This window comes from Oncorhynchus keta, chromosome 34 (assembly GCF_023373465.1).
Source record: "Oncorhynchus keta strain PuntledgeMale-10-30-2019 chromosome 34, Oket_V2, whole genome shotgun sequence".
In the NCBI taxonomy this organism is placed as follows: domain Eukaryota; kingdom Metazoa; phylum Chordata; class Actinopteri; order Salmoniformes; family Salmonidae; genus Oncorhynchus; species Oncorhynchus keta.
The window spans coordinates 64,031,163-64,049,356 of NC_068454.1; the positions used below are offsets into that span (position 1 = coordinate 64,031,163).

At 42.4% G+C, this 18,194-nt stretch overlaps 3 protein-coding genes across 4 annotated transcripts; all 3 read left to right on the top strand.

Annotated features, from left to right (window-relative positions):
• The first annotated feature begins 871 nt into the window (after positions 1-871).
• LOC118367530 (homocysteine-responsive endoplasmic reticulum-resident ubiquitin-like domain member 2 protein) lies at positions 872-8,232 on the top strand. The gene is made up of 9 exons (XM_035751099.2): positions 872-1,012; positions 1,767-2,152; positions 5,073-5,150; positions 5,570-5,686; positions 6,206-6,366; positions 6,559-6,684; positions 6,838-7,170; positions 7,287-7,398; positions 7,573-8,232. Exons 2-9 carry the CDS (start codon positions 2,006-2,008, stop codon positions 7,750-7,752), a joined length of 1,254 nt encoding a protein of 417 aa, XP_035606992.1. The 5' UTR covers positions 872-1,012; positions 1,767-2,005; the 3' UTR covers positions 7,753-8,232.
• A 2,425-nt stretch (positions 8,233-10,657) lies between these two features.
• On the top strand, positions 10,658-14,152 carry LOC118366544 (uncharacterized). 2 transcript variants are annotated; one of them, XM_035749159.2, is made up of 4 exons: positions 10,658-11,003; positions 13,249-13,581; positions 13,683-13,764; positions 13,873-14,152. In XM_035749159.2, exons 1-4 carry the CDS (start codon positions 10,826-10,828, stop codon positions 13,943-13,945), a joined length of 666 nt encoding a protein of 221 aa, XP_035605052.1. In that variant the 5' UTR covers positions 10,658-10,825; the 3' UTR covers positions 13,946-14,152. The 2 variants fall into 2 exon arrangements, with proteins under 2 accessions (XP_035605052.1, XP_035605053.1); XM_035749160.2 differs by having other exon boundaries at positions 10,659-11,003; positions 13,249-13,575.
• Positions 14,153-14,736: 584 nt separating this feature from the next.
• Positions 14,737-18,146, top strand: snrnp48 (small nuclear ribonucleoprotein 48 (U11/U12)). Its single transcript, XM_035751100.2, has 9 exons — positions 14,737-15,029; positions 15,353-15,466; positions 15,752-15,812; positions 15,931-16,011; positions 16,655-16,840; positions 16,957-17,078; positions 17,182-17,285; positions 17,407-17,574; positions 17,755-18,146. The coding sequence occupies exons 1-9, from the start codon at positions 14,880-14,882 to the stop codon at positions 17,831-17,833; spliced, it is 1,065 nt and encodes a 354-aa protein (XP_035606993.1). The 5' UTR covers positions 14,737-14,879; the 3' UTR covers positions 17,834-18,146.
• The last annotated feature ends 48 nt before the right edge of the window (positions 18,147-18,194 follow it).

Genomic DNA, 18,194 nt, shown 5'->3' on the forward strand with positions numbered 1-18,194 from the left:
TCTGGAGAAGGCTACCAAAAAAGAGAAGGCTACCGCAGCATCATGCTGTGGTTATGTTTTTCAGTGGCAGGGACTGGGAGACTAGTCAGGATCGCAAAGATGAACAGAGCAAAGTATAGAGGCCTCTCCTTGATGAGAACCTGCTCCAGAGCGCTCAGGACCTCAGACTGGGGCAAAGGTTCACATTCCAACAGGACAACTACCCTAAAGACAACACGGGAGTGGCTTCGGGACAAGTCTCTGAATGTCCTTGAGAGGCCCAACCCAAGCCCAGATTTGAACCCAAACAACATCTCTGGAGAGACCTGAAAATAGCTGTGCAGCAACGCTCCCCATCCAACCTGACAGAGCTTGAGAGGATCTGCAGAGAAGAACAGGAGAAACTCCCCAAGTACTGGTGTGCCAAGATTGTAGCGTAATACCCAAGAAGAATCAAGGTTGCAATCACTGGCAAAGGTGCTTCAACAAAGTACAGAGTAAAGGGCCTGAATAATGTAAATGTGATATTTCATAGATTTTTTAATTGTATACATTTGCAAAAATGTCAAAATCAGTTTTTTGCCATTATGAGGTATTGTGTGTAGATTGATGAGGTTGGGGTGGGACGATTTAATTTGAGAAGAATTTGTAAGAATTTTTATAAAATTCCTCACATATTTTTCGTTAGTTGAGAATCTTGCACTATCAAAAAGAACAGCACAAACTTGAAGATGGATGTTCCTACCAAATCAGAAGATCCACCCAGAACATGTCTTATACACACATTTCCCAGACTGACAACATGTACATTTCTCATCAACATTTCTAATATACTTACAAATACTTTCGTTGGACGAGTAACACACATGCGTTAATATAGTGCCCTCTATCTATCTCTATGACTTTCACCCAATAGCTGTCAGTGGAATATTATTACGTAGTTTCCGGTATTTCGCCCCGACCCACCCCAAAAACAACTGTCGAACTGGCAAGGAGCAGTCTAAAGGGGTCGAAAATACTCAAAGAATCTTCAGTAAGTTAATGTTGTGTCTGAATAAGCCTCCCGTCCCCGATACTGTCACGTGGTTGTATTATCAAGACAAGTAGCAAACAAACATTTCATGATATGCTAACGCAACGTTAGCTTGGCTAATATGTACCGTTAGCTAGCTAGTTAGCAATAATCTCTGGAGCGTTGATAGCACAGCACTCGTGTAAAACGAACGTATATTTGTCAGATATGCTAAAGTAGTTAACATCATACAATTACTTTCTACATAGACTAGTTTTGGTGGCTAGTGTAAACAATAAACAAGTAGCTCGCGAACTAGTATCTGGCTGGATGGCTCGTTCTGACAGCTGTATGACGCAACGCGACAGGTGTTCTGAAGACTCGAATGTCTCCCTGAATTGTTGCTAGCTAGGTCAGGGGTCCAGTGTCTGTGTTTATCCGTGACTTGTCTGTTGAATATAGTCAAATGCTGACTAAGCAATTGAGCAACAATATTTTCTTAAACTGGCCATACATAGGATTAGATAGTGATCATCAAGACTGGCTGTGCCTCCCTCATTAATTACATTATAAAAGCATTTAAAAGTATTAGCTAGCTAGCCAATATCCCAGTTTAAAAAAAAAAAGTATTATAAATTAACATAAACAATTCCAGAGACTGTCAATATGTGCATGTCAATACATTTGAGTAGCCTAGCTAGTACCACAAGTAAGAACATTCAAAATGTTCAGATGTTTGAGAAGCATGGTCTTAATCACTTTCTCTATTTGACAGAACCCCAAGAAACATAGCTGCTTCACTCTCCACCAGGATTACATCGTGATTGGACACAGGACCATCTCCCTGCCAATGGCAGCTCTTTAGAGGGGGAATGTCCATGTCAACCATAGTCACTGGCTGAGCTGGACTTGAGATCACAATGATGAAGATGATCTGAGGGAGTCTTCCTCCTCAGGTGTAGGAGGCGGGTCCTGTCCTTTCCCATCCCCTTGACACACCCATTAATATGAACCATGGACCCAGGAGCAGTTGACAGTCCCGTCACCTTAGTTATCAAGGCCCCCAACCAGAAGTATGACGACCAGACAATAAACTGTTTTCTCAACTGGACAGTGGAGAAACTGAAGAGTCACATCTCAAATGTGTACCCAAGCAAGCCGGTGAGTGGGTACTGCCATTTTTTGGTTTCCTCATCCCCACCATTCCATTAACTAGGGAGTGGATAGGGCAGGGGGAACCGTCCGCCTGGAGAGCTGCTGGGTGTGCAGGCTTTTGCTCCAGCTCGGCTCTAGGTCTAACTCTCAAAGGAATAACCACAGTAAAAGTATCTGCAAAGTATCCCGAACAAAACTATAAACGCAACATGCATCAATTTCAACGATTTTACTGAGTTACAGTTCATATAACCAGTCAATTGAATTACATTCATTAGGCCCTAATCTATTGCTTTTACGTGACTGGGAATACAGATACACATCTGTTTGTCACAGATACAGTTGAAGTCAGAAGTTTACATACACTTAGGTTGGCGTCATTAAAACTAGTTTTTCAACCACCCTACAAATTTCTTGTTAACAAACTATAGTTTTGGCAAGTCGGTTAGGGCATCTACTTTGCATGACAAAAGTTATTTTTCCAACAATTGTTTACAGTCAGATTATTTCACTTATAATTCACTGTATCACAATTCCAGTGGGTCAGAGGTTTACATACACTAAGTTGACTGTGCCTTTAAACAGCTTGGAGAATTCCAGAAAATGATGTCATGGCTTTCAAAGCTTCTGATAGGCAAATAGACATAATTTGAGTAAATTGGAGGAGTACCTGTGGATGTATTTCAAAGCCTACCTTCAAACTCAGTGCCTCTTTTCTTGACATCATGGGAAAATCAAAAGTAATCAGCCAAGACCTCAGAGAAAATTGAAAAATTGTAGACCTCCACAAGTCTGGTTCATCCTTGGGAGCAATTTCCAAACACCTTAAGGTACCACGTTCATCTGTACAAACCATAGTATGCAAGTATTAACACCATGGGACCATGCAGCCGTCATACCGCTCAGGAAGGAGACTCGTTCTGTCTCCTAGAGATGAATGTACTTCGGTGTAAAAAGTGCAAGTCAATCCCAGAACAACAGCAAAGAACCTTGTGAAGATGCTGGAGTAAAAGTAACTATATCCACAGTAAAACGAGTCCTATACCGACAACCTGAAAGGCTGCTCAACAAGGAAGAAGCCACTGCTCCAAAACCGCCATAAAAAAGCCAGACTATGGTTTGCAACTGCACATGGGGACAAAGATCGTACTTTTTGGAGAAATGGGAAAAGGGGGAGGCTTGCAAGCCAAAGAACACCATCCCAACCGTGAAGTACAGGGGGTGGCAGCATCTTGTTTAGGGGGTGCTTTGCTGCAGGAGGGACTGGTGCACTTCACAAAATAGATGGCATCATGAAGAGGAAAATTGTGGATATATTGAAGCGGCATCTCAAGACATCAGTCAGGAAGTTAAAGCTTGGTCGCAAATGGGTCTTCCAAATGGACAATGACCTCAAGCATACTTCCAAAGTTGTGGCAAAATGGCTTCAGGACAACGAAGTCAAGGTATTGGAGTGGCCATCACAAAGCCCTGACCTCATCATTACTTTAAGACATGAAGGTCAGTCAATACGGGAAATTTAAAGAACTGAAAGTTTCTTCAAGTGCAGTCGCAGAAACCGTCAAGCGCTATGATGAAACTGGCTCTCATGAGGACCGCCACAGGAAAGGAAGACCCAGAGTTCCCTCTGCTGCAGATGATATGTTCATTTGAATTAACTGCACCTCAGATTGCAGCCCAATTCTTCAGAGTTCACGTAACATACACATCTCAACATCAACTGTTCAGAGGAGATTGTGTGAATCAGGCCTTCATGGTTGAATTGCTGCGAAGAAAGGACACCAATAAGAAGAGGCTTGCTTGGGCCAAGAAACACGAGAAACTGAGTAACTGGTAACACGGTCAGTGATTTATTTAGAATTCAAGGCACACTTAACCAGCATGGCTACCACAGCATTCTGCAGCGATATGCCACCCACTCTGGTTTGCGCTTAGTCCCACTATCATTTGTTTTTCAACAGGACAATGACCCAAAACCTCCAGGCTGTATAAGGGCTATTTGACCAAGAATGAGAGTGATGGTGCTGTGTCAGATGACCTGGCCTCCACAATCACCCGACCTCAACCCAATTGTGATGGTTTGGGATGAGTTGAACCGCAGAGTGAATGAAAGCAGCCAACAAGTGTTCAGCATATATGGGAAATCCTTCAAGACTGTTTGAAAAGCATTCCTCATGAAGCTGGTTGAGAGAATGCCAAGAGTATGCAAAGCTGTCATCAAAGCAAAGGGTGTCTACTTTGAAGAATCTCAAATCTAAAATGTATTTAGATTTAACACTTTTTTTGGTTACTGCATGATTCCATATGGGTTATTTCATAGTATTGATGTCTTCACTATTATTCTACAATATAGAAAACTGCGAAAATATAGGAAAACCATTGAATGAGAATGTGTTCTATAACTTTTGACTGGTTCTGTACATAATGTGAAAATTCTGTAAAGCACTGTCTTGTGACGCTGCAGGCATGCGTTCAGGTGTGTAATCTACTCCAAACGAATGTAATCTAATCTGAAGATGCTTAGTCTCTTCTGGAACACAAACTGTGTTTCCATGCAAATGCTGCCAGATTTTCATGCAAATATTCTCAAATCTACATAAAAACAATGTGCACATTTTCCAACCAGAGATGTTTCTAATGTCATGTACGGTCATTGTATCAGATCAGTGAAACATTCAGGTCAATGGTTGCAATAGTACTTGTGTATTAATAAACATACATGTGTATGTGCAAGAAATATTGCCCTACCACCTTGTTGATATACTTTCAGCACCATTGTTCTTGCATAATTAAGAGCTAGAGACACATGTTACATTTCTGTAATTTTTTGCATTTTGGTCTTATTAACCCAAAATATGTGATTTTAAATGCTCTAGTTGTGTATTCTGCAACAGGCTTTCTCAGACTGACAGTTGTGTTGTCTTAGTCATCCAAAGATCAGCGGCTGGTATACTCGGGCCATCTCCTCCAGGACCACCTGCAGCTGAGGGATGTCCTCAGGAAGGTAAAGACCACCCTCGACCTTGTCTCTGTTTTTCTGCTGTGGCATATGGTCGATGTTTGGAGTGTGGTGGACTAACACTGTATCTGAAATGTTAGAATTGTTATGCAATATCAAAGAAATCTCACTCAACATAACAGACAACCGACTGCTGAGCCTTTATTACATAGGGCCCACCCCCTTGTGTTTGTGAGAGAGGGTGAGCGTGAGGCAGAAGAGACTGTGATGGTATAACAATAGCTGATCTAATGTTGTAAGCAACATTCAGGTTGGCTTTGTACCTGAATTCTAGCCTGTTCCCTGAAATTGCCCCTCGTGCTCGCTCACTCTCTCACTCACACCGATCACCAAGACAGAATCAAATGATTAATTACGCCCCTCTCCTTTTCCCCCCACATCCAACCCTCTATTTCCACCTACAGCAAGAGGGTTATCACATGATGCACCTGGTGTGTGCCTCTCGTACCCCTCCAGCGTCGCCCACGCCGCACTGCTCCGCCTCCAGCTCTTTGACCACTGACCCCGGCTCCAGCTCTGGGGTACGTCTAATGGTGTGGAGTCATTCTGTGGAGCTTAACAATTCAATCAGATAGAAATGAAATGTCAAGTTCTAAATATGCTTTATTATTGGTGCATGACCCTGGGGTGGCAACACATACATTCTAAGTGTTTTTAACAGGGCTTTGGACATTCAATGAAATGTCAACCAAAAGTTGGAGTATAGTGGGCACACACACTGTCTGACACAATGAATGCTAAAAAGTGAGGGAGAGGCTATTGTGACAGGGTAGGAACCAACTGCCATTACACATGGTGGAGAGGCATAACACATTTAACAAACCAAACATTGAAATACTGTTATACAAGGTCAAGTAAAAACCCAAACTTGTCTGTGCATCAATACCGGTGTGTGTGTATATAGTAAAATACTCTACCGCCCAGCCCTACTTTGCAGCTGTCCTTATTCCCATAATGGCATTGTTTTTTTACCAATATATTAACGCTTTTATTCCTTTTTCCTCTGCTGGTTTATGATTGGTGTATGTATTGTCACTCAGAGTTCAGACATTGCTGGCTCCACCTCCCAAGCCACAGCACCAAATCAGGACAGTCAGTCCGCCGCCTCCTCAGTAACAGGAAGTTATGATGGGCTAAGGCACCGTGGAGACTTCCCCCAATTTAACCCTCAAAATCCTTCCTCTACTGGTATAATGCAATGGTAAGCACTGTTCTTGTGTATTGGGATCAATTTTCTGACTCGGATCAATTTTCTAATCTAATTTTCAGTTTCTACGTAGTCAGAAAATGAAGTGAAATTACATTTAAAACTTTTAAAAATGGTGGGAAAAATGCAGAAAATATTGTGTGAGCATAGTTTTTGAATGCACATGTGACTGTTTTTCCTCCACAGGCCAGATGGGACGCAGGTCCCGGTACAGGGGGGTATGGCTGCAGGTGTGCCCCCCCACCCCATGTACATGCCCATGCAGGTCCTCTGGTGGCAGCAGATGTATGCACACCACTACTACATGCAATAGTAAGTCAGGGTCATCTGCACTTAGGGCCCAATCCTAACAACCCATAAGGATCACAGACTTTTCTACGTTGGAATGAGTTATATTCACTAGCTTCTATCAGCTAATACTTATTTATGTCTTTCTTTCACTTCCCCAATCTCTCCCTCTTCCAGTCAAGCAGCAGTGGCGGCCTCACAGCCCCCCTCCACCCCTCCCTCCTCCCCCAGTCCCACCCGCTCCCCCCAACCTGCACAGCCAAATGAAGCTCCGCCTCCCCTGGAGCCTAACCCCGCCCCTAACCCTATCCAAGAGGACAGGCCGGCCAATCCCAATATCCAGATGAATGCCCAGGGCGGGGCCGTGCTAAATGAGGACGAATTGAACCGTGATTGGCTGGACTGGATGTACACGGTCTCCCGCGCCGCCATTTTGCTCAGCATCTTATATTTTTACTCCTCCTTTGGCCGCTTCGTCATGGTGATAGGCGCCATGCTGCTCGTCTTTTTGTGAGTTCTCATCTGTACACTATCCGTTTGACATTAGAATGGATAATTTTGAAGGACCTTGTTTACTTTGTATCTGTGTGTGAGATACTAATTTTGTGATTGTGTTTTTTAACTAGGCACAGGGCTGGTTGGTTCCCTTTTAGGCCAGAGCTGCAGAACCCCGGAGGAGGAGGAGCGGGGTTAGCTCATCAGGACGAGGCAGAGCGACACCAGGACATCCAGGAGATGGTGGGTGCTCCTTGTCTAAGATGAATTCCATCTCTGTCTGTGTGGTTATGTCTGATCTGTCTGTGTCCAATCTGCTCCTTTCTCTCTGCCACATTCTCTCTCCATCTCTGCTTTTCAAACCGATGGTCCTTCTCTTATTCTCTCTTTTTCTCGTTCTGTTTCTCTTCATCTCAGGAGCGAATGATGGATGAAGGGCTGGAGGATGAGGAGGGCGACAGTGGAGAGGAAGGCCCAGAGGACCCGGCAGCTCCCGCTGCCCCCCGCCACCACGGCTTCCTGGCCTCCACCTGGTCCTTCATCAGCACCTTCTTCACCTCCCTCATCCCAGAGGGACCCCCCCACCCAGCCAACTAAACAAGGGAGGGAGAACCTCCCTCCTCCCCAGCAACAACCTCCCATGCTGTCAACTACTAGACTGTAAATAGAGCTGCAGTGTGGGAGAAGTCTTGAATAAATCAATGAACAAGCTAACATGTTATGCCATGTTAAACAAGCTAACAATGCTTTATATTCCAGAGGCTTCTCTGATTTCATCATACAAACTGATACACACACACTTTATTACCTTTGATCATGTCTGCTCATTCAGATTTTGGTGTCATTGAATGGCCTCGAAGGGTCGTCCATTTTAAGCAGTGATACAGCCGTTGCATTTATCGTTTTGTTTTTTGAGATTAGATAAAAGGACATACACACCTAAATGTGTATGAATATTTCAATGACTCTAGCACACATGTTTCTCTCTGTGTATATGAGCATTATCTACTTACATATAAGTATCTACATCTTAGTTCTTGACAAAATGCATTTTTTAATAAAAGCCTTGTGGTTTCATATGTGTGAATTGTCTTCTATGATTGGTTCAATTTGAAGGACAAGTGAGATGTTCTCTATTTGACATACTGTATTTGGGACTCACTAAGTGGAAGTTAGTACTCTTTTTCATCTGGTGCTTGGAATTGAATCATCCAGTCAAAGCCCTGTAACCATAGATGTTCTATGTGTGAAACAGCTTAGGTAACTCAGGAATACTACTTCATCCTCCAAGATGGCTGCTTGATGACTTTACTCAAATCTAAATCAAATTTAAGTGTATTTGTTGCATACACAGCATTTCAGATGTTATCGCAGGTGCACAGAAATGCTTGTGTTTCTTGCTCCAACAGTGCAGTAATAACTAGCATTAAACTTCATACCCAACGGGCACTAGGATGTTAAAGTAGAGGAGCAGCAGCAGGAGGAAAGTGAGAACCTATGGCATGATGGTGGTAACTTCAATCTAGAATTTAGGCTTTTTTTGAGACCACCTCCTGGGCCTCTGGAAATGGAAGAAACCTCTAGCCACCTTAACCTCTATGACATGGGTAGGCAACCGTGTTCCTGGAGTACTGCAAGATTTTGTTCCAACTTGGCACCACACCTGGCCAACTGAGCTAATTGATCAATTCAGAGATAATGTGCTGGAAAAAAATGTTTTGCCCACACTACAGATGGCTATATCGGTCTGCTAATACAGGACTAGTAAAGGCCCAGTGCACTACTTTTGTGAATAAAAGTAATTATTATTCAATTCTGCTTTTTCAGGGGTTGGAGCAGCACCCCTACTTCCCATGGCTTTACTTGTAACATGCATTCTAAATTCTGAGGGTGATAGTTGATTTTGAGAAATAAATATTCTCATTAGATGACAAATGATACTGTTTCGGAGTTATTACATTTTGTGACAGACTATTTTAAGTTTTGATTGTGTTAAAAGCATTTTGCAAGAGAAATGTGTTTCTCAACTCATTTGTGACTGCTACATTTCTATAGGCAATGTTGGTCATCTCTAAATAAAATAACTTCTAGGATTGGTTCAATTGAACGACGAGAGAGGTTCTCTAATTGTCCTGCAGGTGGTGCCATTGTAAACAAAAATAAATTACGCTTGTGATTTTAGAACGGTACTGTTTAGCTGTCTATGGGTGATCAGTGAACGCTAGGGCTTTGTCGGTGTCCACTGACCCTGAGTGATTCTCAGTAGACCTACAGGCTGGATCGGTGATTTAAAAAAACTTAAACAAGGCACGCATGGCCTGGCAGAATCTTCCTATTTTTCATGCGGTGAATGTCAGGTGCAGGAGAAACGTGACTTGTGGCACACTTCAGTGCTCTTTTTCATCTGGTGCTGGTACAGATGGAGGGGGAAAAATACTTATTGAGACCGAAACAACGCTATGCATTTTTAGACTACAGTAAGCTGTTTTGACTGTGTTGAGACTAGCAGATAGCTCAATATGTCAAGCTAAAAGTCTTATTACTTGGCCTGCAACAGCAGCAAAATATCCATAGAGAGGGTATTGCTGCTGACCAGGGTATCCTCCAAAGCCAGGGCCACCAGCAGGGACGCCTCCATGCTGCGAGACAGACAGACAATGAGACAGATAGAAAATGATGAAAAAGTTAGTGACAACATTGGTCAGGTGTCATGAAAGTGACTAAAGTTGAACATCCCAATGACTCACTCTGAACTACCTAACCAATAGTCTATAGACAACAGACAATTATGTCTCAAATCAGTGCATTGCCAGGGTGTCTTGCTTTACAATAAGCAATGGGAGGGATGAATTTGAGTTTTAGGTTGTTGTCTTTGCAAACCTTTATTTGGAGTAAAAGAGTGGATGTAGTTGAACAGAAGTCAAAGTATAAACTTTTAAAAGAGTATGTTTTTGTAACATGAAATGAACACTTGAGGAAGTAAATGGTATACACCAGGCACATTCCAGTGTTTTTTAAGTTTCATTGAGGCTCTCAATGCACTATTTCCAGATTGGCCTTGCATTAACATGTGACCAGCTGCCTGCCAATCATATGACAGTAATACTTGTCAATGAAGATAAATACAACGCTGACTGCATTTCTCTAAGTAATAAAGTAATACTATATAGTAGTAGTACTTATAGTGAATATGATGCCCAATTGTGAGTTGTCTCAATTGTTTCTGTGTCTTACTATTGTGATAAACAACATTATTTTCACCAGGAAAACCATTGCATTCTATTTTGTGTATATATTATGTGTGAGTGTGCATGTTCCTAATGCTACTGCACAGCATTAACTGTTTCACAGGCTAATAATGTTGTATTTTATTTGTGTTGTATTGTAATACAGTAAGACCACCAAAAATCATCATTACATCATTACACAAGATCAAAAACACTCTTGTCTCAGAACCATTGGTGTGCACTTCCTTTATGGACAGGAAATACTGAATCGTGCCTCCACTGAAAAGCTGTTCTGCGGCTGACAGGATCAGAAGGCACTGCTGCGGAGCCCATGCACAAATCTGGCTCATCTCTAGCCTATAGATCTGCTATTATCAACTAGGGAATCAAACACGCAAAGCTATTCCTCTTTGCCTTGGTATACAGTAGAAGCCCCGATTGAGATGTATGGACAGAACCCTAACTGGTTGTGGTCGAACGGGGAGCCTCTACGCCACCATAGGCACCTGGGCAGACTTGGCTCAGCAACCCTGAGGCAATGGGAGGATGAGGAAGAAGGAAAGGAGGAAGAACATGCCATTTGGACCAGGGAGCATCCAGCAATCAGTTGCTATACTACAAGTAAGAGTGAGGTGTATGAGTTAACTGTGAGAGAATATTGCAGGCTCAATATTGCAAAATAGTACAGGAGACTTTCATTGCTTGTCTGTTTCAACCCTGATTTAGATTTGTTATCAAGTGGCATGCCTTGTCTTGGGGTAAACAGGGTTTATGCTGGTTTGTATCAATTAACATGTTTTCTCAATTCTGCTATTCTGACTTTGCTTACCTACCACTGCCTCCGTGCTTGCCAGTGTGGGCAGATGACTTGTGACTAAGAGCCTTGCCCAAACTCGGCAGGCCCATTGGCAGGCCAAAGAGACAGCAGGACCAAACACGTGATACAACGACAGACTGCAACAGAACAGCACCCAACCTTCCATCCTACCTTATGTCATCGCTTCTCACCACACCTTACTATTATCGCTCCTCCATCTCTTCCCTTGTATCTCCTCTCCTTGCATCTCTTTATCCACATTTAGTCTTCATCTCCCTTATTCCCATTTATTTGTATGCTCATTAAAGTGCTATCCAACATACAGACATACAGTGGGGCAAAAAGGTATTTAGTCAGCCACCAATTGTGCAAGTTCTCCCACTTAAAAAGATGAGGCCTGTCATTTTCATCATAGGTACACTTCAACTATGACAGACAAAATGAGAGAAAAAAAATCCAGAAAATCACATTGTATGATTTTTAATGAATTTTTTTGCAAATTATGGTAGAAAATAAGTATTTGGTCAATAACAAAAGTTTATCTCAATACTTTGTTATATACCCTTTGTTGGTAATGACAGAGGTCAAATGTTTTCTGTAAGTCTTCACAAGATTTTCACACACTGTTGCTGGAATTTTGGCCCATTCCTCCATGCAGATCTCCTCTAGAGCAGTGATGTTTTGGGGCTGTTGCTGGGCAACACAGACTTTCAACTCCCTCCAAAGATTTTCTATGGGGTTGAGATCTGGAGACTGGCTAGGCCACTCCAGGACGTAGAAATGCTTCTTACAAAGCCACTCCTTCGTTGCCCGGGTGGTGTGTTTGGGATCATTGTCATGCTGAAAGACCCAGCCACGTTTCATCTTCAATGCCCTTGCTGATGGAAGGAGGTTTTCACTCAAAATCTCACGATACATGGCCCCATTCATTCTTTCCTTTACACGGATAAGTCGTCCTGGTCCCTTTGCAGAAAAACAGCCCCAAAGCATGATGTTTCCACCCCCATGCTTCGCAGTAGGTATGGTGTTCTTTGGATGCAACTCAGCATTCTTTGTCCTCCAAACACGACGAGTTGAGTTTTTACCAAAAAGTTATATTTTGGTTTCATCTGACCATATGACATTCTCCCAATCTTCTGGATCATCCAAATGCTCTCTAGCAAACTTCAAACGGGCCTGGACATGTACTGGCTTAAGCAGGGGGACACGTCTGGCACTGCAGGATTTGAGTCCCTGGCGGCGTAGTGTGTTACTGATGGTAGGCTTTGTTACTTTGGTCCCAGCTCTCTGCAGGTCATTCACTAGGTCCCCCCGTGTGGTTCTGGGATTTTTGCTCAGCTTTCTTGTGATCATCTCACCCCGTGGATTCCACGGGGTGAGATCTTGCGTGGAGCCCCAGATCGAGGGAGATTATCAGTAGTCTTGTATGTCTTCCATTTCCTAATAATTGCTCCCACAGTTGATTTCTTCAAACCAAGCTGCTTACCTATTGCAGATTCAATCTTCAAAGCCTGGTGCAGGTCTACAATTTTGTTTCTGGTGTCCTATGACAGTTCATTGGTCTTGGCCATAGTGGAGTTTGGAGTGCGACTGTTTGAGGTTGTGGACAGGTGTCTTTTATAATGATAACACGTTTAAACAGGTGCTATTAATACAGGTAACGAGTGGAGGACAGAGGAGCCTCTTAAAGAAGAAGTTACAGGTCTGTGAGAGCCAGAAATCTTGCTTGTTTGTAGGTGACCAAATACTTATTTTCCACCATAATTAGCAAATAAATTCATTAAAAATCCTACAATGTGATTTTCTGGAATTTTTTTTTGTCTGTCATAGTTGAAGTGTACCTATGATGAAAATTACAGGCCTCTATCATCTTTTTAAGTGGGAGAACTTGCACAATTGGTGGCTGACTAAATACTTTTTTTGCCCCACTGTAATGCCATCTGCTTGGTTTCTCCATTCGCTTGAATCCCTTTAGACATCAATAGTATGAACAGAATAGCTTTTTGTCAAATGTTCTTAGGTTCTCTCCTCTGTCCCCTGTGTCTTCAGATGACCATGGCCTCACCCAAGAGCGTGTTCAGAACCCCTGGGGCTGGGCTTGTACTGAGAGTACCTTTGGCCCTGTCCACACAGACCTAGTTAGCATCCAAAGCCAGAGTGACACAGGGCTAGATGCCCCTGAAATGTGGATTGATGTCCCCCCACACCAGCCCTCCTTGGGTGGAGCTGATGGAGAAGAATCATCCCAGCATGGTTTAGGCAGTCAATGGAGGAGCCACAGGACAGAGGGCCATGGCTGTGTTTGTGTGCATGGACCAAGTGGACCAGGAAGATGTTGCCACAGTTTGGCTGGTTCCCCTCTCTTCAATTTTGGAAGTAAGTGTATGTGTCTGTTTATGTGAAAGAGGGTCATTATTCTCTATGGTGATCCAGCATGGCTGCTATGTAGTTTTTTTCTCTAATCAAATAATTCTGTTTCCCAGTGAGGAAGACAATAATGGTAGAAGTCGAGGTGGAAATAGTGGAGGAAGTAGCCTATGAGGACACAGAGACACTTGAAGTAATGTAAGTAGTTAAATTATTCAAGGTCATGGTTTATTTACACATTGCTGAAGCACATAAACATAAAGTAGGGCTATGCAGTAGCTAATGTTTGTATGTCTTTCTTTTTAGATCAGAAGGAGTCTATCCAAATGATTTGATGGAAACCATATTGCTGCACGATGACCAGCTTTTCGCCACCTAAACATGCATTCCTTCAAAAGTTGTTTGCAAGTGAACTTTCTGTGTTTTTAAATGTCAGCCTTGTATTTTAAATGTATTTTACATTGATTTAAATGTAGTTTAAATATTCAAATGCGTTTTAAATACCATTTAAAGGTCTTTTATATGTCAGTGTTGTGAGAGGTTCATTAATAACATTTTTTTTTACCCAATAAAATAAGAAACCTTTGCTTGTTGTCTTGATTTAAACTTCTAATGAAGATGTAGTATATGTAACTTCCAAGACCTTCTGACAGTCTACACTTGCTTTGTCCATCCAGTGCTCCAGTACTCTGCTCAAGTATGGCAAGTCTCACAGCCCACCAAGTTGAAAAAATCTAACGATATGCTACCAAAATCATCATGGGCACCACCTACACCTACACCTGGGCTTGCAGTAAGTGGAGTCCCGCCGCACCCACCAGCAGATCCTTTGTCCAGAAGCTTGCAAATCCCAGCAACAAATAACGTTAGCTGCCTCAGACGATGGATAGGACATGTCAGTGTCAGATCTACCTATCGAATCCTTCCCCCTATTCGGACTGACAGATACTTCAACAGCACTATGCCTTACTTTGTGAAGCTGCTTAACTGTAATATTTTATACTAAATCTCATGTTTTATTTAATTTAATTACTTGCGTAGGCCTATGTATGCTGCAGTTCAGCTTTTAGCGGCAAATGTGTACAATTTAAAACTCAACCTTAAATTAATTTAGATTTTTCAATTACCAGAATGCACCTCAGTCAGGGTTACGTCATCTACATGCGCCACACAGCTAACGCTGTTAAAATGCGACAGTGGTGCTGAACAACGGTCGAAAATCTGCATATCCAATATAGGTTGGACATTAACTCGTAAAATGTAAGGAAACCCCTGTTAATGTAAACACAATTTACATTTGACCTGACTACGACATGTGCGATTCACCAGAAAACCAAACGCTCCAGGCTCGTCTGCGAAGTTTGGAAGAGTTGACGGAGTTCACCGAGAACTGCCAGAGACAACTGAATGAGCTGTTCGAGACGCTGGGATGGAGACAGGATCTGGACAACGGCTCAGTTCAGGTAGGTCAGGAAGCTAGTTAGCTATATTTATTCAAATGCTCAGATACGATGGGTGGTTCTCCTAGCCCTGAAAGCGCGGCGTTCTTTATAGGACTAGTTCACCCCATAATCAATGTTTTCATAACGTTACCTGAGCTAATATCCGAAAATCCATACTTAAAATGTGCACCATCTGTTTTGAATGTGTAGCTAGCTAGATATGAGGCCTCAAAATAAATTGGGAAACCCATCGTTGATGGGAGATTCATTAAATCTCTGTATACATGACATGCATGCTACAACAAGCAGAGATGAGATTATAACTTGTAAATGACCTTCCACAGGAGCCGATGGAGGTGTGCCCCTATGACCCGAACCACAGAGTGCCAAGCAGCAGCATGGAGAGACACAAAGCCACCTGTCAACTCAGCCAGATGGGATACTCCCATGAGGAACAGGTTAAAGAGCTATACTGTATCACAAATGCACACACATACTCTGAAAATGAAAAATGAAATATCAACTGAGCCATCAACACCTTTTGGTGTAGCTTGTCATTAGGGTAAGGATTTTTCCCGACCATAAGGCCAGACCTAGATAAACTGGACCCTATAACTAGAGCGGACCAAAGTGGTGAGGTCAAATGATCAGGAAAAACTCTCCACCCTAATTATGCAACAACCTTATCTGTTATTATGTTCTTAAAAGCTTTCATAAAAAGTAAACTCCTTTCCTTTCCCAAGGCTGAGATGTATGACACCTCTCTGTATTATGAGAATGCCAGCATTACCAGCTTCACAATGGGTGAGTGTTACACTATTACACTTTTTAATGTAAAAGTCCAAATTCCCTGGACTGACCCTGGATTGGGGAAGCCCAATGCTTGTCTCATATCTTTCTTTGTGTTCTGCCTCACCTGTAGACAAACACACACAGCAACAAGTGATTCTACAAGCAAGAGCAAGTGCACCGTCAATTAGGACAGAGGGACTGTACAGCCAAAGTAAGGTCATTACACCCTTACATTAGTGTTAGGTCACTGATAAAACCCTATACTTGTAGTCATGGCCATCAGCATTAGTGCTGATGCCCCACAAAATATTTATTATTTTATTCTTTAATGGTCATTTCACCAAAGAACAACCAATGTTTATATTTTCTTTTACCAAGCTTGTAGGTCTTCAGTGCCTTGCCCATGTCTAAAAAGGTCTCCATTAACATGCATTAATTCGTTATTAACACGGCTAAATATGGTGGCTGTTGTTTTTTTATTTTATGATATAGTTTCTTTGAGTTTGTCATCTGTACGTGTTCTGTGTTTTGTTTTCAGTGACAGGGGTGAGTAATTACAGGAGGTTCTCCCCTCGTTCAGGCTTACTGATTACGTACAGTATCCTTTAATGCCATATCCTTTCAAACATGCTGCCTCTGTTGGCGGCATTACACACATGTACACACACATTTTCCCTGTACGTATTGGGGAAAGGCCTTTACTCTTTTTTTAACCCTTTAATACTGAAGGTGTGAGTGATCATCTCAATGTGATCGATGTGTTCTTAAAAGCTTTTGAGTTTGTGACTTCTCATGACTCTATCTGTACTCTGTAGCATGTGAGTGTGTGTAAAGCCCTTTTCATTGTGCTGCAGGTGATTACTCCACAGATCCTTCAGAAGTTCCTCAGAACCACAAGCGAGCTATCTGTGACCTTACTGTGGCAGACCGACTGGCTCTTTTTGATCACGTGACAAGGGAGGCCATCCAACAGAAGGATCAAGCTGTTGCAACCGACAACGAGGACCTCTACGTTGATTTGGTGGCCAAGCTCAAAAAGGGTAGGCATATAAACATGAACTATTGAGATCAGTAGTGTGGTTTAAACCAATTTTCCTATGAATTACTCCTCTAAATTCATTCCAGTGAATCTGTTGTGTTTGTTTCTGTTCATCAGGTAACGATCAGAACGAGCACAAGTCACACCTGGAGCTGATGGCTGAGATGAGGGACTACAAGAGACGGCGGCAGTCTTACAGAGCCAAGAACGTCCACAACACAAAGAAGTCCTACACTGAGGTGTGTGGGGGTGTGACTGTTTCAATAGAATGTTAATGGATGTACTTTACTTTGAGGTGTGTGTGTGTGTTATATCTGGATATGTTTTTCATCAATCCTGCAGGTGATTCGGGAGGTAATTAATGTCCACTCTGTTGAACTGTCCAGTCAGTGGAAAGAGGAGGAGAGGAAGGAAGAGGTTCGAGAGTCCAAACATGCCCCTCACAGGTAATCCAACAATTGTCTTCTTACCTACATGACGGCTCATACAAGATCCAATTAGTACTGTAATACTTATCAGAGGATCATGTAAAAAAATAAAAACTCCACTGAACCGTTTGTCTCTCAGGAGAAGGTCTGAGGACAGACGGTCTGCCTCCACAGAGTCCCGCCAATCTCATGTCAGCTCCAGGGATGGACACGGCTCCCACCACAAATGCCACCGCAGCAAAGACCCCAGCCCAGAGCAGAGCCAGGAGCGCAGCCGAGAGAAGGAGAGCAAGAAGAAGAGAAAGAGGTGAGTCAGAGTAGTAGATTGACTGAATATCATTGTCTCATGCATTCAAATTTGACAGTGTATGAAGTCAACATCAAGGCTGGTTGCAGACATTTAGTTGACATTTAGACATTTAGTTTTGGTTGATGAATGCTTTGGCTGTATATATGTTTGGTGAATTGAATGTGTGGACATTCACAGGGATTCCTGCTCTCCGGATGAGAGACCTCATGATCGAAAGAAGAAAAAGAAGAAAAAGAAGAAAAGGGAAGAGAAGTGATTTTCAAGTTTAGTACTTTGGCTTGGAAAACCAGAGATTAGGTCAAGGAGCCAACCAAAGCTATGTTCCAATGGTCATAATAGCGTACCACTTAGAATGCACGCCTTCATACTAAGTGCTCAATTCATGGCTTCATACTAAATGGTATGCATGTTTCGATATTGTAGTTTGACTCACAGACAAATCTTTCTTTGTTGTAATCTGATGATAGTTTAAAGCAACAGTGCAGCTCTAAACATTTGTCTTAAACTGAGAGGTTATTAAATGCCTGTTGTATTAGATTACAGAATGTAAATAAACTGTTAGAACACGATTCTCGGAATTCTGTTGTACATTCACGATTACCCCTGTTTTTGGTGGT